Raw genomic sequence first — 26,040 nt, 5'->3', positions numbered from 1 at the left:
TTTAGTTTGCAAATGTCTATCGAAAACTGATAAACGGGGATACATTTCAGCCGATTGTTAATTTCATGTTGATAAGTTTCTTGACAATGGCAACAATGTAATGATACATATTACTCGGTATTTATCAAGGGAATTCATTTTTGTGAATCGCAAATTATATTTTGTCGAAGTTCCTATTACAAGTTGATTGTTGTTTTATCATATCATACCGTTTTGACAATGAATTCCATCATATCCTTGCGGACAGGTACAGTTGTAGAAGTCGACGAAATCATTACATGTAGCTCCATTCATGCACGGATCACTAGTGCATTCGTTTACCTCTGTTGATTGTAGGCAAAATAGCAACATAGATATGTTGACCAGCGTATCTCAGTATCATGGTAACAGTAAAGCTCATTTTTCAAGTTGCATCGTTTGCAGCAGCAACAAGAACAATTCTAGACTGGAATTGCATACTACGATACAAATTTCAGTCTGGAATCACTCTTTTTGCTGCGGGATTGCAGCAATATGACCAAGCTATATCTATATAGCGATTATAATAATAATGATAATGGTGGCTACTTATATAGCGCACAGGTCCACCTTTCGGTGCTCATGGCGCTTCAAGGAAAATAAACACAACACACAAGAATAGAAAACGAAAAAGAATAGAAATTGAATTCTCCTTAATAAACACACTATCAAACTGTTAATGGGAGATCAAATAAGTTTTCAACTGGGACTTGAATATTTCAATTGATGAAATTATACATTATATATTCGATTAATGTTTCGGAGAAAGTAGTGCGTAATGGCTCAACAACTTACCATCTTCACAGGTTGTACCATGATACCCATCACGACAAGTGCAGTTGTAAAAATATATTCCATCAAAGCAGCTACCTCCGTTCAGGCATGGATTGCTTTGACATTCATCAGTTTCTGCACAATAAATGAAATAGTTTGGTTGATAGAACATACATTGACAGTTTCCTTGCATTAAAAGTAAAAGGAAAGACAAGATACAAAACAGGCACCCAAACTTTTAAAATGTAAGTTACATATTTGCATTTCTCATGTGGAATTGTCCATATTCCCAGAAAAATGTAATATCTATATGATAAATAAACCTGTCGTACCGTTTTCACAGGTAATTCCTTGATAACCTCCGGGACATGTGCAGTTGTAAGAATCAACAGAATCGGTGCAAGTTGCTCCGTTTTGACATGGATTACTAGAACATTCGTCAATTTCTGAAAAATATAAGAAAAAATATAAAGCAATGATAAAAACAGAAAGTCAGCATGGTTTTATGGGGCGCATCATGAAAGCTGTCAGCCCTGACTTAATTTTCAGCTCTACCAATTTCAAAAAATCATTAGTTCTGATCGACTGAGAAGCACGGGGGCCCGTCTGACAAATAGTTGCGAGTGATCTGATCAGTCGCAACTATGGAATGCCAGCAAAGTCAACATAAAAACTGCATGTTTGTTCAATTTTTTTCTAGATATTATGTATATTCATAAATTCACCAATTTATTAACAATTTGGTGTGTTCTGCTTTGTTTACAAATTTTCTGTAGAAAAATTATGACACTAATGGATTTCCATAGAGATATGATTGATTTGATCAATCGTTACTCTTTGTAAGACGGGGCCCTGGTCTCCGTCATACTATAGTTCTGTCAGAGAATGATAACTGACATGCTTCGTAAAGTGGTGCCCAGGTTTGGTCGGCTTTTAAGGTTGGTTCTCTTTATATTGATTTTGAGGGTAAAACTATGAAAGCATGGTATTGCTAAACCGTGAATCTGGTAAAATAACTTACCACAATAGCTATTTGCTTACCGTGTTCACAATGGCTTCCATCATAACCAGCTAAACAGGAACAGTTGTAAATTCCAGTATAGCTATTACATGTAGCCCCATTTTGGCAGGGGTTGCTAGAACATTCGTCAATTTCTGGTAACAAAGAAGTAAAAGAGAAACAACAACAACTATGAAAGCACTTAATTCCATCCCTGTATTATCATATGTTCCCACAACAACCAAAACACTTATTTTCATCATGGTATTATCATATGTTTCATAAGATGATTTTTCCAATTATTTCTAACACTTCCTAAACAGAAGAATTCAGACGACACACTATATTTCTCAATAAACTTTCTCTTAAAAAAAACTAATTTTTATCCTGCACAATGAATGCCCGACATTGATAGTACCAGATTTAAAGAGGAGTAAGTCTAATGTCAATCTTCTGATCTTTCATTGACTGAAAGTCTCGGATTTCATAAACCATGTGCATTTTCTAAGATTACTTTCCCGGCCTGATCGTCAGATAAACGAAACAGCCATACCTCTTTTCCGAAAATCTGTCTTACCGTTTTGACATTGGAAACCGTCGTAACCAGGTACACATGTACAGTTGTAGAAGTCAATAAAATCAAAACATGTAGCTCCGTTCATGCACGGGTTACTGGAACATTCATCAGTTTCTGAAGAAATGAAAACGTTATCCGAATAGCAGAGACAATGCACTTGTCACTATGTACAGAATAAATGTAAAATTGATCTGTGCATAATATTTTGACAGGGGTTAATTGAATATTTGTCAATTACTGAAATAAATTCAAAGACCTGTAGACATGGTAAAGTTGTCCCAAGGGAAAGGGAAGGCAACATTACTTTTACACACAATCAAAACAGGTTGCACAATTGCGACAAGGATTGCTAGAGCAACAATCAATTGCTGTAAAAGAGTGATAACATTTCATTAATCTGGAAGAGATCATGCAACTGTGAATTTATGGGGTGCAGTTCAGTTCTATTTGGGATTGAATTTTATAGATTATAGATAAACTTTGACGTTTGGGAACGAATTACAAAAATAATATCCTCAGAGTTTATAAGATACATTTATTCAATTAGGTTTCTTACCATTTTCACAACGAATTCCTTCATATCCAGCCGAACACGTACAGTTGTAGCTATCAATGAGGTCCGAACAAGTAGCACCATTTTGACAAGGATTACTGGAACACTCATCAATTTCTGTAACGAAACCGAACAAAGTATATCTATAAATAAACGCTGGGGTATAGGAATCGGAATAAATATCAAAGACCCCCTGGTTTCAAGAAGAGGGAGGTAAAGTTGTAAATATGCCAGAGAACAAATCATGAAAATCATCGTAATCAAGCTCCTAATACTATCAAAGATATCAAACAAATTGAAATTTAATACCAGATTCGCATTGAATTCCATTATAGCCAGGCAAACAGGAACAATTGTAGCTATCAATGTGGTCCGAACAGATAGCGCCATTTTGACAAGGATTGCTCGAGCACTCATCAATATCTGTAATGAAACCGAAAAAAAGATATCTTTAAAATAACGTTTCCTTGTAATCGAATGTAACTGGGCAATCACACAGGTATATGAATATGATATTCATTAATAAACAAAAGATTTTATACATTGTTTCATATTTTCATGTATTGTATTTGCATTTTACGTAAATTATTTAGTACAACCTGCATACTCATTTCGTCTGCCATGTTCTTCATCTCATTGAGCTGCCATGTTATCTAGCTATCAATTACACAGGGTCATTTAAATCTGGATGTAGAATTTCTACAGGTACTTGATTATCACATAACCGGAATGAAAAGGAAAATCTTTCAAAATATTAACGTAATGGCAGTTCATTTGACCACCAGAAGAAAGAAGGCAGCTACAGTTACACCCGTTTATGACATCAAAACAAATTGAACCTTTGCGACGTGGATTGCTGTAACATTTATCAATTTCTGTAAGAGTGAGGATTCTGGAACATATCGAAGAACTGAGAATCTCTGGGGGTTTATTCTATATTAAACCGGGATTAAATTGTATCACATGGCAATCTGGCATTCGGAAACGAGGTAAAGAAACTATTGTCATCAGTATTATCGGGGTAATTGTTACTCAGTTAGGTTTCTTACCAAATTCACACTGAATGCCTTCATAGCCTGTTGAACAGATGCAGTTGTAGCGATCAATGTGATCCAGGCAGGTAGCACCATTTTGACAAGGATTACTCGAACACTCATCAATTTCTGTAACGAAACCGAACAAATATATCTGTAGATGAAAGCTTGGGACAGGAATTGTGTTGTAGATTAGATAAACAATTGTCGTGGTTCATCTATAAGGGAACAAACAAATTGTGGAATAGTTTTATCGAGGATATCAAACATATTATACTTCATTACCAGATTCACAATGAATTCCTTCATAGCCAGGCCAGCATGTACAGTTGTAGCTATCAATGTGGTCCAGGCAGGTAGCACCATATTGACAAGGATTGCTCGAACACTCATCAATTTCTGTAGCAAAATATAGCACGCAAGTATTGGTTATTTTAGATAGTCTTTGTATTTTTGTTAAGAACAAGTTTCTAGTAGAAAAGAAATACTTTTACTTCTATCATTTATAACCAGTTTAAGGTATGGAAATTGAAAGACCGTGATGAAACCACTAACACATTGGTACTAATTTTATAACAAAGTGGTCGGATTTATGTTTGATACGTTATTTCGTTTCTGTTTATTTTGTTAGTATTTTGTAGAGATTTCTTTAGCCCAATGTTTTAATTGTTTCAGAGGGAAAAAATGTCAAGCAACTTCTTTTGTCCGTAGAAATTATATCAATCATCATGTTAACAACAATAACTCCTTCTTACAAAGCATCAAACAATGGCAAAAATACAGTAGGGATTACTTTTAGCAGAGTAAAGTATATTACCATTATCACAATTCAAGCCATTATACCCAGGGAGGCAGGTACAGTTGTACGCGTTGATGAAATCAGAGCAGGTTGCACCATTGTGACATGGATTGCTAGAACATTCGTCAATTTCTGTAAGAGAAGAAGGTTTGATTTTTTTTTAATCGATCGAAGGAGTAAAGATTTATATATAACCTACATTCTGGATCAAACTGAGATTGTATTTCATCAAATGTTAAATGTGACATTTTCACGTTTCAGAACTAGGTTCATGCAAAAACTGATCATCGATGGTATCATCGATCAGTTAAATTTCTTACCTAATTCACAGTGAATGCCTTCGTAGCCTGCTAAACATGTACAGTTGTAGTTATCAATGTGGTCCAAACAGGTAGCACCATTTTGACAAGGATTACTCAAGCACTCATCAATATCTGTAAAGAAACCAAACATTATTTATCTTCAAATAAAAGTTTGGGTAGAGGAATTGGAATGAAGATAATAAAATCATATAAGACTGTCGAATTTCAAGAAGAGAGAGGGATAAAGTTGCAAATTTGCTTCAGATCAAATGATTAAAAAAACACTATCAAGCTTGTCATGTTCATCAAAGACATCAAACAAATTATAATTCCTTACCTGATTCACACTGAATGCCTTCATAGCCAGGTAAACAGGTACAGCTGTAGCTATCAATGTAGTCCAAACAAGTAGCACCATTTTGGCAAGGATTGCTCAAACACTCATCAATTTCTGTAACGAAACCGAATCAAGTTTATCTCTCAATAAATGTAGGAGTGGAGGAATCTTAATGAAGATATTATTATGATATAAAACAAATCATAATTCCTTACCTGATTCACACTGAATGCCTTCATAGCCAGGTACACAGGTACAGTTGTAGCTATCAATGCAGTCCGAACAAGTAGCACCATTTTGGCAAGGATTGCTCAAACACTCATCAATTTCTGTAACGAAACCGAATAAAGGTTATCAATGAATAAAAGTAGGGGGTAGAGGAATGTTAATGCAGATAAGCAAACAATGTTGTTTGTGCTGTTTATATTTCATGAAGGTTTCTTTACGCTCAATATCACGTGATTAAAAAAATCAAAATGCACACCTGATGACTCCACCATAATTCTATTTTTAGATATTTAGCAGTCATGGTAACACTACCTTTCCCATTTTACTGTCAGAGCATAAATATGTGGAATAAAAAAATGTGACAATCACTTTTTTAGCAATAAAACGATATTTCCATTATCACAGTTCATGACATTATACCCAGAGAGGCAGGTACAGTTATACGCATTGATGAAATCCGAGCAGGTTCTACCATTGCGACATGGATTGCTAGAACATTCGTCAATATCTGTAAAAGAGGAAGAACTTTTTTTACCGATCGAAGTAGTAAGGATTTATAACCCACGTTCTGGATCAAACTGAAATTGTCTTTCATCAAATGTTAAATGTGACATTCTCACGTTTCAGAACTAGGTTCATGCAAAAACTGATCATCGATGGTATCATCGATCAGTTAAATGTCTTACCTGATTCACAATGAATGCCTTCGTAGCCTGCTAAACATGTACAGTTGTAGCTGTCAATTTGGTCCGAACAGGTAGCACCATTTTGACAAGGATTACTCAGACACTCATCGATTTCTGTAACGAAACCAGACATTAGTTTATTTTCAAATAAAAGTTTGGTTAGAGGAATTGGATTTAAGATAATAGCAATATATTGAATTTCAAGAAGCAAGAGGGGGGAAGTTACAGATATGCAATTGAACAACACTATCAAGCTTGTCATGTTCATCAAAGACATCAAATAAATTATGATTCATTACCTGATTCACAACGAATACCTTCGTAGCCAGGTAAACAGGTACAGTTGTAGCTATCAATGTAGTCCGCACAAGTAGCACCATTTTGGCAAGGATTGCTGAAACACTCATCAATTTCTGTAACGAAACGGGATAAAGGTTATCAATGAATAAAAGTAGGGGGTAGAGGGATGTTAATGAAGATAGTACGATATAAAACAAATCATAATTCCTTACCTGATCCACACTGAATGCCTTCATAGCCAGGTAAACAGGTACAGTTGTAGCTATTAATGTAGTCCGAACAAGTAGCACCATTTTGACAAGGATTGCTGAAACATTCATCAATTTCTGAAGAAAAAAAACCATTAGTTTATCTTTGAATAAAAGTTAAGGAAGAAGAATCGGGGTGTAAACTAGCAATAACTTTCTGGTTCCAGTTGTTTTTTAGGAAAAAATATATTTATATGCCTTGGACCAACAAAGGAAATCACGCTTATAAAAACCAATCGAAGAAATTGTAATTTCGTTACCATATTCACAATGAATGCCTTCATAGCCAGGTAAACAGATACAGCTGTAGTTATCAATGTAGTCCACGCAGGTAGCGTTGTTATGGCAAGGGCGGCTCGAGCACTCATCAATTTCTGTAAACGAAAAAGCACGTATATCTATTGTGTGAAATATGTAGCTTATTTTCATACTGTCCTTGTTAAATTGTGAATGTCGTGACTAATAAACAAAGTTTCTAGCATAAAGAATTGAAACAAAACTCATAGTGATTCGTAGCAGTGTGTTAACTCGACTTTCATTGATAGAACATTTTCGATATGGAAATAGATATTTAAAGACTACTTTCTTACAAACTGGATTTCCATGTCGATGAGTTCAGTAATCAATGTTGTTTATCATGTTTATGGCGTTCATATATTTAGAGGTTTCTTTACGCTTAATATCACTTGATTAAAATGGTAAAATAGACTCCAATTTCCGGTAATAAATATTTGACAGTCACGGTAACACTGCAAGCGCATTTTACTGTCGTGATAAAATAATCAGTTTTAAAAACATGACAAAGACAATTTGACAAGCCAAAAAAAGGAGAAAAAAGGTCTTATAACTTTCAAAGGGGGGCACATTATGTTCTAACGGCATTTTTACATTTCAAATTTTAATTGTTCCTCTCAAAGGGGGGGGCACGGACCGGCTGTGCCCCCCTCCCCTGGATCCGCCAGTGATATTACCAATGTCACAGTTCAAGCCATTATATCCGGGGAGGCAGGTACAGTTGTACGCGTTGATGAAATCCGAGCAGGTTGCACCATTGTGACAAGGGTTGCTAGAACATTCGTCAATTTCTGGGAAATATCATACAGTAGAAAAGAGTGAATTCTTCTAATGTAACAAATAAAGAGAACAAGACAGACTGGGAGCCTTGGATGCATCACAATCGGTGATAATTCAAACTGGTATTTTAGTTAAATGATTACATTCTGTATTTATTTATATATTATTGTGTTTTCATGTTATCATTTCAAATACATGTATGTACCTCACTACAGTTTGCCCTAAATTTAATTATGTCGCTATGTAGGTCAAAGCAATGACACTTTAAACAGAAGGCTCTAAAATTATCAAAACATAATGACCCCAAAAGAACTATAATCATATCTTGCATATTCAAGAAGAAAGTAATAATTTACAATTTTCACATTGAGATCCCTCATATCCTGGTGTACATGAACATGTGTAAACATTGATGACGTCATGGCATGTAGCACCGTGTCTACAAGGATTGCTAGAGCATTCGTCGATATCTGTAACATATCGGCAGAAAGGAAAGGTAACGGAAAGGGATGGGATTTCGAAAAGAGTGATGAAACATACGTTACATGTGCCAACAACCGCTATTTATATCGATCGTGAGTTTTAACCAACGTTGTATAGATAAGTCAACAAAATCAATTTTTTTAGTAGTCCCTTCACCAGTTTACAGATATTTTTCCGCTTTAACTTCGAGGTTGCCCTTGGGTTACTTGACCGGTCTATTTATCGAAAATATCATTCTGAAACGATATAGCCTTACCAATTTCGCAATTTGTTCCAGTGTAACCATCCACGCAGTCGCACTGATAATAGTCTATCATGTCCAAACACGAAGATCCATGTAGACAAGGGTTGCTTAAGCATTCATCAAATTCTGGAAAAACGAAATCATTTAGGACTTTAAAAGTTCCTTTGTTTTATTTAATTCATCTCTTTTTAAAACATAATGTCATTTCCGATTTTTTAAAATGTGCTTCTACTTTATCAAGCTTCTAATACTTTCTAATGTCTAATTATGATACCTCCATTACTGCCTTATATTTTGAATTATAAAGACATTTCAGACTGTTTAAGCGCCCAAAATATATTTTAAAGCGATATTAATTTTTCCTTACATTGTGTTTTACCACCCTCTATAAGATACGCTTTGACATGTTGATGTCTTTAAAAATGACCTTCTGATATTCATATTTTCAAGTGTCCAATCGCTTTGCTTATAGTCATCAGTATACTGCATTTCCCTCGAAGATATTCATAAAGGTAATTTAAAAACAATTATAAAAGTAAACAGACCTTGACAATATCCACTTGTTTGACTCCACGTTCCATTAGGCTGGCAAACCGCGGACATATCGCCAACCGGATAGTATCCGCTATCACATACATAGACTACGATGTCACGAAAATCAGATCCAGTAGGATTCGGAGTTGCGTTGTCGAATAAAGGATAAACACTTCCACAAGAAACAGCTAACATATTTAGAAAACATAATGAATTTTAAAAGTTTTCTTAATGACCAACTTGCATGTAACAAAAATCAGTCAATCAACAAACGCTGATTAAAGCAGAAAAGTCTATGTGTATGTATATCTGAATGATAAATATTTAAAGCAATGAGAACCAAGATGTGATATCCTAAAATAGGTCCCTATACGAAATGAAATATCATGATGAAGGTTCGTCTCTGAGGAAAAATTGATTTAGGTAATTAGGTAATGAAACATGAAAAAATCTGACCGATTTGCGTTTTCATTTCATTCATATTTTTCTTCATGTTCATTGGAGTTTCGTACTTGATTCCTGTGATTCCTGTTTTACGAGTTTTGTGCTTCCTCTTTTCCTCTTGATTTTGTTTTGTTGTTTATGATGATTACATTTTGATTGCAGGCAGGAGTATAACATTTTGAACTTACGTATACATTTTGGAATATGTGAAGTATATGTTCCATCAAGGTTGCATTCAATCCGACTGATGTTATCGTGAAGTGTGTACCCTTCATCACATGAGTAGATTACGTAGGAGCCATACAGCCAATCAGGATTCGAGGGTGAATATGAGCCATGCGCTGGTTCTCCGGGGTCGTAGCATCTCTCGGACTCTTTGGGACCAGCTAAAAGAGATAACAGAATGTGTTTGTACGAGATAGTACCTGATATCAACGCAGAAATAATTTTCAAATAAAAAGAGTCAATGTTATGTGGGCAATTTTTTTTTCTTAAGAGCTGGCATTGAACTCATTTTCATGGTAAACCCATCACTTTTTGAGCAGGTAAATATGAAAATTTCCTCCATAAGAGAGTGATGGACAATTGCTTTAGAAATTACTGTGAGATTTACATATTTATATACGTTTTATTTTATGTTTTGATGGTCAGGTGATTGATACATCGTTTCGTCCTCATCCTTATCAAATTTTATACGTCAATTTAATATTCCCGATTGCTTATTTATGTTTTAACGCATATTTCATGCATTAATTTGATACGTAGTTGCCTTGCACTGTTTGCGAAATTTCTGAGCACTTTTCCTCCGTGATATGGTAATTAACCTTTTGTGTATCTGATTGTCTAAATTTTCAGAAGAAAAAAATTATTGACTGCAGCAAGCTTATAAAGCGGTGTTATGTAAATTATTTTATCAAAATACATGCATGCGGCATAAACATAACTTTTATCAAGTTCTCCCAATATACTTACTGTATTGGCAGATATAATCTTTGCTTAAAGTACATCTATCGTCATTCCATTTGAAGTCGCTAGTCGCAAGGAGATCAACGCACTCTTCAATATCAGGATTACTTGGTTCGTTAAGTCCCCAATGAAAATCAGTGATATGACTTCCTGCAAAGAGTCGATGGGAAATGGGTGTCGAGTAAAAAAAATAGCACGTTGTTTAAGCCTGTCACTGTAACAACAAGTTGTTTAAACTTTGCTGTAATCGTTTAAACTTTTAAAACAACTGTTTAAACTCTTTAAACAGATTGTTTAAAATGTTTAAACTGTTGTGAATGGCTTAAACAATGCACTTAAAATTTCAAACAGCGTTTTTCCAATGCATTTGTATCGCTATTTAGATATTTTAAGTGACAATAAAGATGTTGTTATATATGATAAAGCAATGTAGCCATCATGGTAGTATCTCTTCAACAAAGTTTCACTTTTTCTAAAATAAATTTCCGTTGCTGTAGGTTGCCATGATTACTACAAAATCATGCATATTTTTTGTCATCCTATTTTTAATTATGTTGCTGATTTTAAAGTTTATCATAATAATTGGCAAATATTATAATTTATGCCCCTAAAATCTAACATAACAGAAATATCATTGGGATTGCTATATGACAGGTTTTTTTTACCGTTCTGAATCTCTAGACAAATCCGATTTTAGATCACTGCAACTTATGTCGGCCATGGGGGTCTTCCAAAGAAGAATAAAAGCACTTTAAATTGGTTATGCAACTCCTAACATCTTTTTTTACAATGCAGTGATGTTGGACCAAATACCAGATGAATGGAAAAAATAACCAATGTAATAAAGATGTGAGCCTTTACGAGGCGCCGATTATCTTCAGCTCCAACTGCTTAAGGTTCTAGGTGCATTCAGGGAATCAATCCTGCCGGGTACCTATTCACTTCACCTGGGTTGAGAGGCGGAACAATATGGACCAATTTCTTGCTGAAAGAAATAACGCCATGGCTCGGATTCGAACCAAAGAGCCTCTGTTTCAAAGGCGAGAGTGAAAACTACCTTACCACAACGCTCCACAAATTATATTAGAGAGTTTTCGCATTTACTTCGGAGCCGCTCTCTACAACTAAACGCACCAATTCCTTTGAAAATTTAAGTCAAATCACAATGGAGAGCTGAGAAGCTTTTGTCGAAAAATAGTGGACCAGGACAGCAGCGTAGCATCTTGACTCTGGACAACGATATATTTGCAATTGTTCGTCTGGTGCAAATCTTTGGCTGATCTGCTGTCCTGGTCCTCTAACTTTCGACGAAAGCCTCTAAGCTCCCAATTGTGATTTGACTTGCATTTTCAAAGGAATTAGTGCAGTGTAGAAAGCGGCTCCGTAGTAAATGCGAAAATTCGATATTGTCAAACAGGACGCCGTCAGAAATATAAGGTTTAATCTCTCGGCGCTATACAGAACGTAGGCTCTCATAACTCATGTCATCAGATCCACACATTTGCGCTCCTTTCTACACACAATACGTTGTCCACTCCATGGGCTGCATTTCCATCAAGAGCTATATTACCCTTACAATACTGAGCAATCTACACCGGTACATCACTCTTCCCACACTCTGTAGATACTTACCATCAACCCAATTCCAACTTTTGCCTCCTGAATATTTTCGCTTTGCTCCAATCCACCAGTTCACACCGGATGAACCGTCTACATCCCTTGCTTTCTCGACCAGGAAGTTCTGCTTTACACTGTCATGGATTTCAACAACTATACCAAATGTGGCACTGCAGAATGACCTCCCATCGTTCCAGTTGCGTTCCTCCTTAACGAACACTATACATTTCCCATCATATTCATATTTTGGATATGCGGAAATAGCCGGTGGTATCATCGAAGAGCAAGAAAAGTCTGTTTGGGACAGAATTCAGAAAATAAAAATATAATGATAGATATTATGTCTCAACAACAAGCTAGTAAAGAAGTGGGCATTTATATTTTAATCCGGCTAAATTGATTGATTTTCTGAGTCAGTTGGACCCGCTCTTGCCAATGGCTTCGTATTAGAGTGGCAATTAGCCAACAGCAGAAAAGTAAGAAATAAACATCAATATTGTGAATTCATCCCAATGCAAAAGTGCATTATTCTGTATCAGTTCAGAATCTTGCGACGGTTTGATTGCTAGTAAAGCGATACTCACCATATTCGCAGATAATGTAGATTGGGATATCTGAAACCATGTTTACGGTACAGTCCTCATCATTCCAGTTATAGTCATGATTCTTATCACCGCTCGGGTTCGGCAGACTACTCAAGAAGACACACTGGATTGTGTCGCTGGTGCTGCTCGGTTCTTCCCACGCCCAGGAAAAATATTGTAGTGGATTTCCAGCTGCAGATGGAAGATGAACATTTCTTATGCGTTATTATCAGTGTGACACTATTCGGATTAAAATATTGTAGCATGGAAAAACAACCAAAGAATCCCCCTCCCCAACCTCGACTTAATGAATATTAAGAATTGGTTGCTAAATGGAAATGAGATAGTACCTAGCTTCAATAGATTTTGTGAGAAACCGGAATAGGGAAAGAAAAGACGAGGTTCTCAAAATTGGGTAGAAGTGTCCACTTATAATTTTGCTTTCGACGCTCTGGATAACCAAAGAGCACAGGGACAGTGAATCAACAAATAGTTTGAGCCAAAATAGCTTAGACATATAAATTTTCTTAAAAACTAGATTTAAAACACAATGATGGCTTACAATCATCCCAGTACCAAACGTATCCGTAAGAGCCTCCAATCCAAAGCGAATCGGTGCTTCCTGATTCTTCCAACTTCTCCTCCAAGAATGTCTGGACGTCACCATCGGCCACCATAGCAAGTTTGCCTACGGGGCTACCACTGGCGCACTCGTCTCGGGCATCCGTCCAGGTCCTGGTTGTGCTGTAGGCTCGGAAGCAGGTGTCGTTTCCGTATTCCCAACTTCCAGATGGACAGACTTCTGTACTGCTCAGATCAGCTATTGAGTAATTTCAGAGTATTCATTATATGACCATGCAGACATGGCGAAACTCCCCAAAAGTCGCCAGAAATGTATTTTCGATTAAATATCCCTACTAAAAGTGGAGATTCTCAGTTTAAAATGATATACATGTATAACTCACTACCATTGGGTGATCCTAACCCTCATTACACAGTGCCATGGAATGTTACTTTAGAGAAAAGAAAGATTAACGTATATTGAAGCACTTACCCAAACACTATTCTGCAAAGGTGACAAAAAGAGGATTAGATGTCATTAAAATTCTCCAGGGTCTTATAGGAATTGGCTCCAAAGTTGTGATCCCTATATACTTTATGCTAACTTTAAAAGTCTGACGGCCTGTTTACATCTTCATTCACCCCTCTGAGCCCATAATATTTGGCCACTACTCTAAATATCAAGGATTTAAATAAATACAGATCGGCTGTAAATAGTGGCTAGCCTAATATCTGATTTATTTTGAATCTACATGATTAACTTTCAAATCTCAATATATCAAAATTCATTTCTTTTAATTTTCAATTCAAAATCTAATGTTCGACTGAGCACTATCACGGCCGATCAGGATTCATTTCAAATCCTTGAAATTCAGAGTTGTATACGTTAATTATTTTCCATGGGCTCGATGGGGGTAAATTACAAAAACCCGAGGGAAATTTGTCAAGGGGTGTCAGCTGCCCCTCCGACGACTTAGCCCGTATATGTTTGAAATTTATTTTTTTGTTTATATCGTATACCTACTCTACTCTTATATTAACTTTCCTCAGTTCGTGGGCTTCATGACTTAAATCATATTGAGGCCGACATGAGTTATCGAGGGAGGCCCTGAGGCCACCCTCGACCTGGGGCGTGCACCGATACCCAGTTTCTGATAGCAGTCATGGTCCTAACACATTTGAATTGATATAGGTAAACCCCAATTGGCATAGAGAGGTAAGAATGATGAGATAGCCGTCTCCCGGGGAGCATTTTCATGAAACAAATAGTCTGTGATTTTCGCTGACAAGTGTTACAAGCTACTGAAATTGTCGCACCTAATTGGCTCGGAACAAATTTGTCAGTAAAAGTCAGTGACAGGATGCTTCATGAAGCACTCCTCAGGGTCCCCGTCTTAAAAAGAGTACGATTGATCCAATCAACCTCAAGTATATCATGTATATGGAAATCCATCACTGTCATAGTTTTTCTTCAAGAAATGTGCACAGTGCCCTTTGTAAACAAAAATAAGCATACTGTGGCGGCTCTCCATCTTGGAACGGGTCCTGGATGCTGGGGGGCCGGCCTGTCCCTTGCCTCTATCACCTTCATCCGTTGATGAATTACTAGCCATTCTTAATGCGAGCGGTTTCCTTATATCTGTATATATGGCGTAATGTAGAGACCCGGGCGTGTTCCGTTTTCCCAAAATATATGGGGGTGGAGTGTTGAGGGGTAGTGTTAACAGGTGAAATATAGAATAACAGGGGATTTCTATTGGGGCTGTATAATCTCTATGGGAAGGCTTATACTGTAGAAGTCAATCGGATTCCATAGATCACACAGGTTGGAGACGATGATTACATTTGGTTTATGACAACGGTCATAATTTAATTATACATCATTGTTCAGCAATTGTACAGGTTATCACCATTAACACCGTCACCAATTATCCAGAATTGCATTTGCAGTAGTAGAAATTAAGCGAGCAATGTTCATTTCCAAACCTTTTCTTGATTCAGCCCAGTTTGAGAGGAGCGCAGGGAGTTCTTCGTCCGACTCTGACCTCCGCCAGCGTCGAAGTGACGAACTCACTGCGAAACTCCGCTATTTATAGTCTCCGAGAGCTGCCTTACGCAGTGCGTTGCGTAAGTCGATCATTGAGCTCTAACGCACCAAAAGCTATAGCGCCATCTACGTTTACTGCATTATAACAAAAACCGTAGCGGACGGGTTCGCTACACAGCCCCCCTCTTCAAGGAATGTGTCCTCACATTTGTTTTATCCTCACATTAGCAGAGGGATTCCAAACAATTTGACAAAGCAACCAAAATGTATTGAATTATATGCATCGCTGTATTAATCATACTGAGAGTTATGTCCTCTTACATGCACTCCTTATATGGATACTATGTACAATCAATCTCTCTGCATCTTCCATAACTTATTTTTGTAAGCTCTCATTGATAGCAACATTATCATCCTTCTCATTAGCTGTATGAAACGTGTTCACTCTGTGGACATTAACTCTGAATATAAACATTACAGCGAGTGCTTCTAAGCAAAATTAGTTTCATAAGTATCTGTGAGTCGAGGACACCTCCTTGAACAATATTATCCGAAAAGATAATGGTGTGGTGTTTCACAAAACAAATAAATGACTTATACTACGACATAAATATGGCGAAACATTTATATATATTACAAGTCCAGTGTTTTCCACATCGGTTCAACAGTTTGTGTGGATTACTGCTTCTATCTGATTATTTCATTCTTCAACCGTCAGAATCCTTGCGTCTTCTGTTATGCCACGCAGTAGATCCATAAATCGATATATATTAACAGTTTGTCCGTTTTAGAAACAGCTACAGTACAGTTCCACATCTATCTGCAAATGGAAAGTTATGAATGTTCAATAGAAATAGTCTGGAGGTCTTCTCTGCCTCTTAGGATAGCGTGAAGGGTTGACGTCCGAGTCACTAGAATCACCAGGTAATGGAATTCCTGGTTCTACGGTAGTCTCAGTAGAAGCCTGAGTAGGTTGTCCATCATCCACAACATCTGGTTCACGATCGGTAGTCACCTCGTCTGTTCTGTCTGCTGGCTGAGTCCTCCAGGCATCTGGTACATTAGATCCGTTGTAGAGCTTCAGTCGGTCAAAGTGGACCACTCTCAGTTTGCTCCTGGGGGATTTCTGGATACGATAGGTCACGTCGGAAAGTCTGGACACTACTTGATAGGGGCCTTCCCATTTGGGTGCTAATTTGGGGCTGACTCCCTTCTTCCTGGCATTGTTGCGGAGCCATACGAACTGTCCAGCTTCATAGAGTTTCCCATCTGATTTCCGATCATAGTTCCTCTTCTGGCGTCGCAGTTCAACACCCTTACGTTGCTGGGCCCTCTGGTACGTCTCTTCCATTCTTTCCCTCAGCTGCTGAGCATAGTCAGTCCACTCACTTCCATCCTGTTTGGAGAACTGCAAATCGATAGGCAGTGAAACCTCTCGGCCAAACATCATCATGTTTGGGGTCTCCTTGATTGTGTCGTGCGTGGAGCTTCTGTATGCAGCTGTGGCGTAGGGTATATACCTGTCCCAGTCCCGCTGGTGCTTCTCTGGATCCAATAGGGTAGCAAGAATGTTGATCAGCGTACGGTTGAACCTTTCAACCATCCCATCACTCTTTGGGTTGTACGGTGTCGTCCTTGTCTTTCTGACACCCAGTAGTTGACACACTTCTTGGAAGATGTTGGACTCGAAGTTCCTGCCCTGGTCACTATGTATCTCATTAGGAACTCCATAGCGGCAGATGAATTCGTCCACTAGCTTCCGTGCCACTGTTACAGCTCTTTCATCTGGTATTGCATATGCCTCGACATACTTTGTATAATAGTCAGCTACCACAAGAATGTACTTGTTCCCGTCATCAGTAACTGGCAATGGTCCCATAATGTCCAGGGCGATCCTCTCCATTGGATACCCACTCTGCCTCTGCTGTAGCGGAGCTCTTTTCCCTGGTCCTGCCTTCTGTCGGCGAGCGCAGTCTGGACATTGCCTAATGAAGGATCTGACATCTTCCTTCATTCCTACCCAGTAGAAGCGTTCCTGTACCTTGTGAAGAGTCTTTGTCATACCAAGATGTCCTGCCATGGGAGATGAGTGTAGGTCCTGTAGCACCTCCGGTATCAGAGATTTAGGTAGTACATAACGCCACCTGACATCACGTCCATCTCCTGATTCCCACCTCCTGTAGAGAACACCATCTTTGACATCTAGCTGGTCCCAGTGATCCAGGAGAACCTTTACCTTAAAAGGATATGCCGTCGCCTCTTCCCGGGATGGCTTCCTTCCTTCCATCAGTGCATTCCTGACTGGATTTATGTTAGGATCTTCCTGCTGGGCCTCTTGGATGTCAGCTAGGTTGTCATTCCTCAACGTGATGACGTTGATATTCCTAGTGTCTCCTCCGTAGATGCAGCCTCCTTCTCGCTTACACTGCCTGCATGGTCTTCGTGATAGAGCGTCAGCGTTGCTGTGAATCCTTCCAGCTCTATGTATAATCTCAATGTCGTAGCTTGATATGACTTCCAGCCATCTTGCCAGCTGACCTTCAGGTTGCCGGAAATTCATCAGCCATCTCAGAGCTCCGTGATCAGTCCTCACCTGGACGTGGCGACCATACAAATACTGCTTGTAATGTTTGAGGTACACTACTACAGCAAGTAGTTCCTTACGGGTTACACAGTAGTTTCTTTCTGGTTTGCTTAGGACTCGGCTTCCATAGGCAATGACCCGTTCCTGGCCATTCTGTATTTGGGAGAGTACACCGCCGATACCATCATTGCTGGCGTCTGTGTCCAGAATGAATTTTCCCTCCTCGGTAGGGTATACCAGTATTGGAGCCGTGACTAGTCTATGCTTCATTATCTCGAAGGCTTCTTGGCAGTCCTGGTTCCACTCAAACTTCCGTCCTTTTTCTGTCAGTTGGTGCAGAGGTCTAGCAATTCTGGCAAAGCCTTCAACGAAGCGACGGTAATAAGATGCAAGGCCTAAGAATCCACGGACCTCCCTCACTGACTCGGGTCTGGGCCATGTCCTGATTGTTTCTGTTTTGTCCTTCTCAGTCGATATACCTTCTGCAGAGACGACGTGCCCAAGGTATGAAACAGAAGTCTTGAACAAGTTGCACTTCTTTGGCTTCAGCTTCAGCCCTGTCTGTCTTAGACGTTCAAACACCTGCTGCAGCCTCGCCATCTCCTCATCAATGGATTTCCCGAACACGATCACGTCATCCAAGTAGACCAATAGCGTCTCCCAGTGCAGTCCTCTCAATACCTGGTCCATGAGTCTTTCAAACGTTGCTGGGGCGTTGCACATGCCAAAAGGCACGACTTTCCAGGCATACAGTCCCCCACCTGCTAGGAAAGCTGACTTCCTCTTAGCATCCGAGTCAAGCTCTACCTGCCAGTACCCACTAGCAAGGTCCAACGTTGAAAACCATTTGGCTCCAGAGAGTGCATCAAGGGTCTCGTCGATACGAGGGAGAGGATATGCATCCTTGATGGTAACACTATTCAGTTGCCTGTAATCAACACAGAAGCGCTGGGAGCCGTCTTTCTTCTTAACTAAGACGATGTTGGCTGCCCATGGACTGTCTGAAGGCTCGATGAGTTCCCTGTCCAGAAGATCATTGACATGCTTCCTGATTACATCTCTCTGTCCAAACGGATGTTTCCGTGGCCTCTGTTTGATTGGCCTGGTCTGTCCGGTGTCAACTGTATGTTTCACCAGGTTGGTTTTCCCCAAGTCATAGTCTCCTTTGGAAAAGACATCCTGGTATGTAGTCAGAAGCTTAGCAATAGGTGCATGGTACTGCTCTGGCACCTCTAGTATACCCCGCTCGTACAAATCAGTCAGGTACTCTGGTAGATCAATCTCCTCACTGGAAAGCTGAGATGCTTGGATATCTGGTTCTGATACTGCCGACAAATATCCTAGCTCTGTCCCCTTCTTTATCACACGTTGTGATCCTGTAGGGTTGTATACTCTAACTGGGACTGCTCCATTACTAGTTCTGACGAGGGTCCTGGCCAAGATGATGCCTTTCTGTGTAAGTTGACGTCTATCATTTGATGCTTCGACCATGCCTGTAACGTCATCTGAAACCCCATCCAGTACTTTTCCTGTAATGATGCCTTCTCGGCCTGCCGGTATAGTGAACATCTCAGTAGCTATGATGCGGAAGCAAGTTCTAGTGTTGTCTTCATGGCGACACTGAACTGAACCCCACTTTGTTTCCATTGTAGCAGTCTCCAAGTTAAGCCTTGCTCCTAACTGCAGAAGATTATCCATGCCCAAGACTCCATCGCTACAGATATCAGCGACAATCAGGGTGATCCTTGCCTTCCCCTGGCCTATTATCACTTCTGTGTGGATCTTTCCATCCACCTCTAGTTGTGAGCCATCTGCAAGCATAACCTTCTCTGTAGTAGTTTGAATTGTAGGCTTCTCTTGTAGTTTCCTATAGCCTGACTTGGAGATGTATGTATCTGTTGCTCCTGTGTCTACCAGAAAACTCAGCTGTGTCCCACCGATAGTGACTGGCACATACATGCCCTTCAGAATTCCTTTGTTGATTTCTCCATTGTACCTGGTTGTAACTATTGGCTGTGTGGCATTTGGTATCGAGGGGCTGGTGCTTCCAGGTTCCACGGCCGCGCCATGCCCCCCTGGGGCGACCTTACTTCGTTTGTTGAGCTCTGATATTGTTGCTCGGCTTGATGAATCTGAGCCTCGTCTCTCATCCTCTTTTTGCACTTCCTCTTCATGTGGCCTTTCTTTCCACAATAGTAGCAGCTACCATCAAATTTACTTGAATTCCCCTGCTGCTGCTTTTGCTTGTCCCTGGGATCATTAGTCTGAGGTTGTTGCCGTAATGCGGTCCTGATGGCCTCCAATTCTTCCTTCAGTGTGGTCATCTCAGCATTACGCTTGGAGAGTTCTTCCTTCAAGGTAGCTACCATAGCTTTCACTTCTGAAATTGGTTCGGAGGTTGATTCATCTTCCTCATTCTCCTTTGTCATTGCCCTGCTGTACTTAGGTTTCCTGCTGCTCCGCTGGTCTTCAGAATGATGGAAGGCCTCAGCTACCACTGCAGCATGTACCATATCATCCAATGTCTTACATTGGTTGTTGAACACTGCCTCTCTGAGCTTAGGTTTCACAAGGGCATCCATGAAGTGTCCCTTCGCCAATCTGTCACGGACATCAAAATCCAGCTCTGGGTAGGCCAATGCAGTGAGCTCTCTGATGCTTTGTGCAAGCTCCTTGAGTGTCTCGCCCTCCTGTCTCTGTCTTTGCTTCAGCTCTAGTAGATGATTCTCAGCCTGTTTATTATCTGAGAACCGATTGGCCAGCATTCTCTTCAGATCATTGAAGCCTACCATATGCCTTTGTTCCCGTAGCAGCCTTAGTGCCTGACCTCGTAAGCATGATGCCAGGATCCTCCCCGCTTCTTCATCATCCCAGCCATTTACTGCTCGGCATGAGTCGAAATGTTGGCTGTAATCAATCCATGATGAACATCCATCATATTTGTCTGGCTTGATAAAGTGGGTACCCCTAGGCTTCTGTTGGGCATCCTGTGATGACCTTGGTTTTGACGTGTGCCCATGTAGGAGTGTATCTTCCAATGCTTGCTGGATTATGGCCTGGAGCCTACTGTCATCAATTGGAGGGTCTCGCACAGCAGTTGGTTGCACCGCTGGTGATGTCGTCTTCCTGGCAGCATTTTGTACTGGCGAATTAATAGGATTGCCTCTGCTATTCCGCCACGTAGTATTGGATGGAACTTCCTCCTCCTCAGTTGATGATGCTGTTTGTGTAGACCTATCTGTGCTTCCCCGAGTACTCAGTTTTCTTCGTCTCCGTCTGGTAGGCTTACTCTGCTCATTAGAGAATGATAGAAGCAGCTTCTCCATCTGTGCTTGCATAGATTTAGCCTGTTGCATCATCATAACCTGGGCATTGGCTTGCTGTTTCATTATCTCGTCCTGAGCTAGCTTGGCTTGATTTTTCATCATCTGTGCGATCTCCATCAGAGCCTCGGTCTTCTGCCTTCTTCCCCTACTGGTAGATAACTTGATTCCAGAATGTGTAGAAACTGATTCATCCCCTGAAGTATTGCTGCCATCTGTTCCAGATGTCCTCACATTCTCCATCCCACTCCTGACACCATTTGTGTGGCGGCTCTCCATCTTGGAACGGGTCCTGGATGCTGGGGGGCCGGCCTGTCCCTTGCCTCTATCACCTTCATCCGTTGATGAATTACTAGCCATTCTTAATGCGAGCGGTTTCCTTATATCTGTATATATGGCGTAATGTAGAGACCCGGGCGTGTTCCGTTTTCCCAAAATATATGGGGGTGGAGTGTTGAGGGGTAGTGTTAACAGGTGAAATATAGAATAACAGGGGATTTCTATTGGGGCTGTATAATCTCTATGGGAAGGCTTATACTGTAGAAGTCAATCGGATTCCATAGATCACACAGGTTGGAGACGATGATTACATTTGGTTTATGACAACGGTCATAATTTAATTATACATCATTGTTCAGCAATTGTACAGGTTATCACCATTAACACCGTCACCAATTATCCAGAATTGCATTTGCAGTAGTAGAAATTAAGCGAGCAATGTTCATTTCCAAACCTTTTCTTGATTCAGCCCAGTTTGAGAGGAGCGCAGGGAGTTCTTCGTCCGACTCCGACCTCCGCCAGCGTCGAAGTGACGAACTCACTGCGAAACTCCGCTATTTATAGTCTCCGAGAGCTGCCTTACGCAGTGCGTTGCGTAAGTCGATCATTGAGCTCTAACGCACCAAAAGCTATAGCGCCATCTACGTTTACTGCATTATAACCAAAACCGTAGCGGACGGGTTCGCTACAATACTGAATTTTCAAGAACACTATGAATGTATGAATATAAATCACATCTAGAAAATATTTAGAACAAACATGCATTTTAGATGTTGACGTTCCTGGCTTTCCATAGTTTAGATCGATCGGATCAATCGTAACTCTTTGTAAAACGGAACCCTGGTCTACTGCTTACGGAAGCATTCGGGGCTTTCACCGGACCACGTCCCGTCTTCGGTACAGGTTCGAGAATACGACGGATCGTAGAGACGATACTTGGTGTCACAAACGAATGTGATGACGTCACCATAGTAACGACCTGCTCCTAACACTGAGCCATGATTTGGAACTGGAGGCTCTGGGCAACTCACGCCTGGAGAGGTAAATATTAAATTATTGAAAAATAGATTAAATGTCTTACTCTATATATAGAAATATAAAGAAAGATATATCCTTATTTGGTTGGGAAATATCAGTTTAAAAAAAGTCGCACTTTTTAATCATACAAGCTTAGGGGATACAAATGTGTTTCCTAATAGGGGCACATGAACCCTGTAATCCTACCCCCCCCCCCCCCCCCTGGATCCACGCCTGCATATAATCTAGCATGAATGTTCTGGGGAGCGTTGATGAAAGGATCTGTCTGTCGGACATTTTATCCGATAAAGTCTGCTTTATCGTTCACTAACCGTATAGTAACATTGCTCCTCAGCCAATCAAAATAAAGGGAAATTGTCATATCCGACAACCTGTCAGACAAAATGTTGATGAAACATTCCCAAGATTTCCCATGTTTTGATCTCCGAAAATGTTTGTGGACACTCAAAAACTCACATTAGGGTGGTAGTTTACACGTTTTTGTATACATACTTTCTGAAAAGGTGAGAATTAACATGATTAATTCTATCTATTAAGGCTTTCCATCCCCCATACTGTAGCCACTGCAAGTACCATTCTTTTTTATTCTATTTTATTTCAAATACCGATAGGCAATTTATTTATCCATTGTTGGAGATTATTTGTAAATTCCTGTAACTTTAGTATATCCGTGTTTATTGCTCTTTCCGATTTGCTTTACAAAAGTCTTGTACATTATTAAAAATAATAATAATAAGTGAGTATACTAGACACAGAATAGGAACAACAGAAATAAACTCACGAATGCATTGAGGTGGTGTCCCAATCCAGGATGAAGATAGAGCGTCACATATGAGAAGAAAAGTATCGCTTTCGTCATCCATGACGTATCCAGCGTTACAGTTGTAAAGAGCATAGTAGTCATTTTGGATGGTATGTGTTCCGTGTGACATAGACGGCGGTGTACCACAAATACCTTCAGATTCAATAAAATCATTCAATATCAAAGCATTTAAGGTTTTTTTGTATGAAACTTTTGATTTGATGATGATCATAAACATGTTGATGATGAAAATGACAATAATGATGATAATCATAATTACGACAATTAACTGGGTTTAAACATTTATTGAATAATGCATTACAATATACACTAACATGTGGTCTATCTACTCATCTTACATGTCTTATAGAGGAAATTCCACATGTAATGGATTCTTTTTTTCAAAAGTGGCATGGTTTAATTGGAAATAAACACAATCCTGTCAGGAGAGAAGGGGTGAGATGGGAATCGTTTATATTTGTTCTTTCAAAATATCAAAATTACGTTTTATTGTTTATTTGTGCTAAAATTTTCTAATTATGTATAAATTATCTACAACGGCTTGTAGTACAAGATTTATTTTTACAAGCACAAGATTGTTAAATGTTTTCAACAAAACTAAATAATTTCTATACCGATTTCTAGATTTTTTTGGTACAAAATCAATTTTTTTATATTCTAATGTTTAATGTTTAAAAGTATAATATTCGACTCAAAGCATGTATACTCACCTTGTGCGAAGATATTCCCTTTTCTACCGAGAAAACTTAATAGGAAGAACAGAAATAGTTTCGCGTTTCTCATAGTCTTATTCACCATTTCACTTTTAGTGAATATCAACATGGTAACGGGAACATTTTCCAGCTTGCAGCAGTATATTCTTTTAAATATTCCAAATTAACTTCAACATCGCTTTCGCTAGAAGCAACCATACTCTTAAAGGTGATTAATGATAGCTATATGAATTAAATCTAACCATTTTGTTTCCAAATAATTATTCTGTAAAATTCAGTTAAATGCTTGCGCACACGCTCATGAGCATTGTTGTTTATTATCTTCTTAGCGTTGGTTAATTATCTTGTTAATCGTGTTACGTAAAGTGACCGAGTTGATATCAATCGTGTCGTATTATCTATACCCGTTTACCAAACACAGTAGATCTTGGTTTTTCAAGATAAGAGATCAATGATGACATGTTTGTGTTTAACAACAAGGTCAAAACACCAGTTTTACCGTTACGCATACAAAGAAATGTTTTAATTAAAGGACAAGTCCACTCCAACAAAAAGTTTATTTGAATAAAAAGAGAACAATCCAACAAGCATAACACTGAAAATTTCATCAAAATCGGAAGTGAAATAAGAATGTTATGTCATTTTAAAGTTTCGCTTAATTTTACAAAACAGTTATATGCACATCCTGGTAGGTATGCAAATCAGGAGAGTGGTGACGTCATCCACTCACTATTTCTTTTGTATTTTATTATATGAAATATGAAATATTCTAATTTTCTCCTCATTGTCAAGAGAATCAACGATTAATTCCTCCCTGAACATGTGGAATGAGCATTGTTTAATACTGTATGGTTCAGTCAAGTTGGTCCTTATTGTGAAATATGTAAAAAAAAAAAATGAAATATTGTATAATTCAAAAAAAAAAAAATGAGTGATGGACATCATCGACTGACTCATTTGCATGTCACTGAATTGTGCATATCACTGTTTTGCGAAAAATAAGCGAAACTTCAAAATGCCATTACGTTTTTATTTTATATCCGATTTCGATGAAATTTTCAGCGTTATACTAGTTTGATTTATCTCTATTAATTCAAATCCACATTTTCTGGGGTGGATTTGACCTTTAAATTCAAAGTCATAATGATTTCATTAGGAAAAAAGAAGAAAGATCCACTTCTTTTGCTTCTTTTCTTTATCTCAAGTTGTAGAAGGATGGTCATTTTATAATATCATAAAAATTATTTCTTCTGACTGAATTTCTGCAGCACAATTTAAAATGTTTAATGGAGGGATTTAACGGGGGATTAAAAGGGAGTTTGAATAACACTTCTTCGTCCATTGTTGAATTTTGGAATAAAAAAGAATAAATGCAACCGTTCACATTTTTTTTCAGGGAAGAGGGCATGACGTAATTTTTTTAAAGGAACTCGAAAGCGAGAGAGCGAAGCGACCGAACTTGTCGTGGGGGAAGCGTTTGCATTTTGTAAAGTGAAGTTAAAGGATTTCGTGCACAGTTTTGGTGCATTTTGTGAGAAAAAAAATCAGTCAAGAATGTAATTTTCAAAATTTCGGAGGGGGTGTCAAATGTCCCTCCTTTTCCCTCCTTCCTAGGGCCCTGAAAACGATTTTTGACTGGAGGTGCCGATGCCAATTTGAGGAGCAAAACTTGCAACTGTTATAACTTTGCCATAATGACAACTACTAGTACCATGGTAACAGGGCTCAGCAGCAGTGGCGTACCTGGGATTTTTCACAGGGGGGGGGGCAAAACCGTCCGCCAAAAAATTTGACAAGCAAAAAATAAAAATAATAAAAAAAGGTCTTCAATCACAAATGAAGGATTTCGTACCAGAAAATAATTTGACAA

At 38.9% G+C, this 26,040-nt stretch overlaps 1 protein-coding gene across 2 annotated transcripts in view; it reads right to left on the bottom strand.

Moving 5' to 3' along the window:
* The window catches only part of LOC129280622 (neurogenic locus notch homolog protein 1-like), a 31,200-nt gene extending 6,707 nt beyond the window's left edge, over positions 1-24,493 (bottom strand). Inside the window, exons 1-28 of one of the 2 annotated variants that reach the window (XM_064112485.1) lie at positions 24,168-24,493; positions 23,416-23,589; positions 22,453-22,629; positions 13,365-13,622; positions 12,803-12,994; positions 12,234-12,512; positions 10,608-10,751; positions 9,824-10,021; positions 9,203-9,379; positions 8,670-8,783; positions 7,828-7,941; positions 7,117-7,230; positions 6,821-6,934; positions 6,608-6,721; positions 6,309-6,422; positions 5,610-5,723; positions 5,395-5,508; positions 5,076-5,189; positions 4,774-4,887; positions 4,242-4,355; positions 3,972-4,085; positions 3,232-3,345; positions 2,926-3,039; positions 2,370-2,483; positions 1,834-1,947; positions 1,125-1,238; positions 814-927; positions 210-323 (exon numbers count right to left, since the gene is read on the bottom strand). In XM_064112485.1, the coding sequence (XP_063968555.1) occupies positions 210-323; positions 814-927; positions 1,125-1,238; positions 1,834-1,947; positions 2,370-2,483; positions 2,926-3,039; positions 3,232-3,345; positions 3,972-4,085; positions 4,242-4,355; positions 4,774-4,887; positions 5,076-5,189; positions 5,395-5,508; positions 5,610-5,723; positions 6,309-6,422; positions 6,608-6,721; positions 6,821-6,934; positions 7,117-7,230; positions 7,828-7,941; positions 8,670-8,783; positions 9,203-9,379; positions 9,824-10,021; positions 10,608-10,751; positions 12,234-12,512; positions 12,803-12,994; positions 13,365-13,622; positions 22,453-22,629; positions 23,416-23,589; positions 24,168-24,279 (3,877 nt within the window). In that variant the 5' untranslated portion in view covers positions 24,280-24,493. The remainder of the gene's footprint in view (positions 1-209; positions 324-813; positions 928-1,124; positions 1,239-1,833; positions 1,948-2,369; positions 2,484-2,925; positions 3,040-3,231; positions 3,346-3,971; positions 4,086-4,241; positions 4,356-4,773; positions 4,888-5,075; positions 5,190-5,394; positions 5,509-5,609; positions 5,724-6,308; positions 6,423-6,607; positions 6,722-6,820; positions 6,935-7,116; positions 7,231-7,827; positions 7,942-8,669; positions 8,784-9,202; positions 9,380-9,823; positions 10,022-10,607; positions 10,752-12,233; positions 12,513-12,802; positions 12,995-13,364; positions 13,623-22,452; positions 22,630-23,415; positions 23,590-24,167) is intronic. The other variant, XM_064112486.1, reaches the window with a different exon arrangement.
* Between the last annotated feature and the right edge of the window lie 1,547 nt (positions 24,494-26,040).

Source organism: Lytechinus pictus, chromosome 17, assembly GCF_037042905.1.
Source record: "Lytechinus pictus isolate F3 Inbred chromosome 17, Lp3.0, whole genome shotgun sequence".
NCBI lineage: Eukaryota > Metazoa > Echinodermata > Echinoidea > Temnopleuroida > Toxopneustidae > Lytechinus > Lytechinus pictus.
Note: the sequence above shows the minus strand (reverse complement) of the source record. Positions and strands in the feature narration are given on the sequence as shown.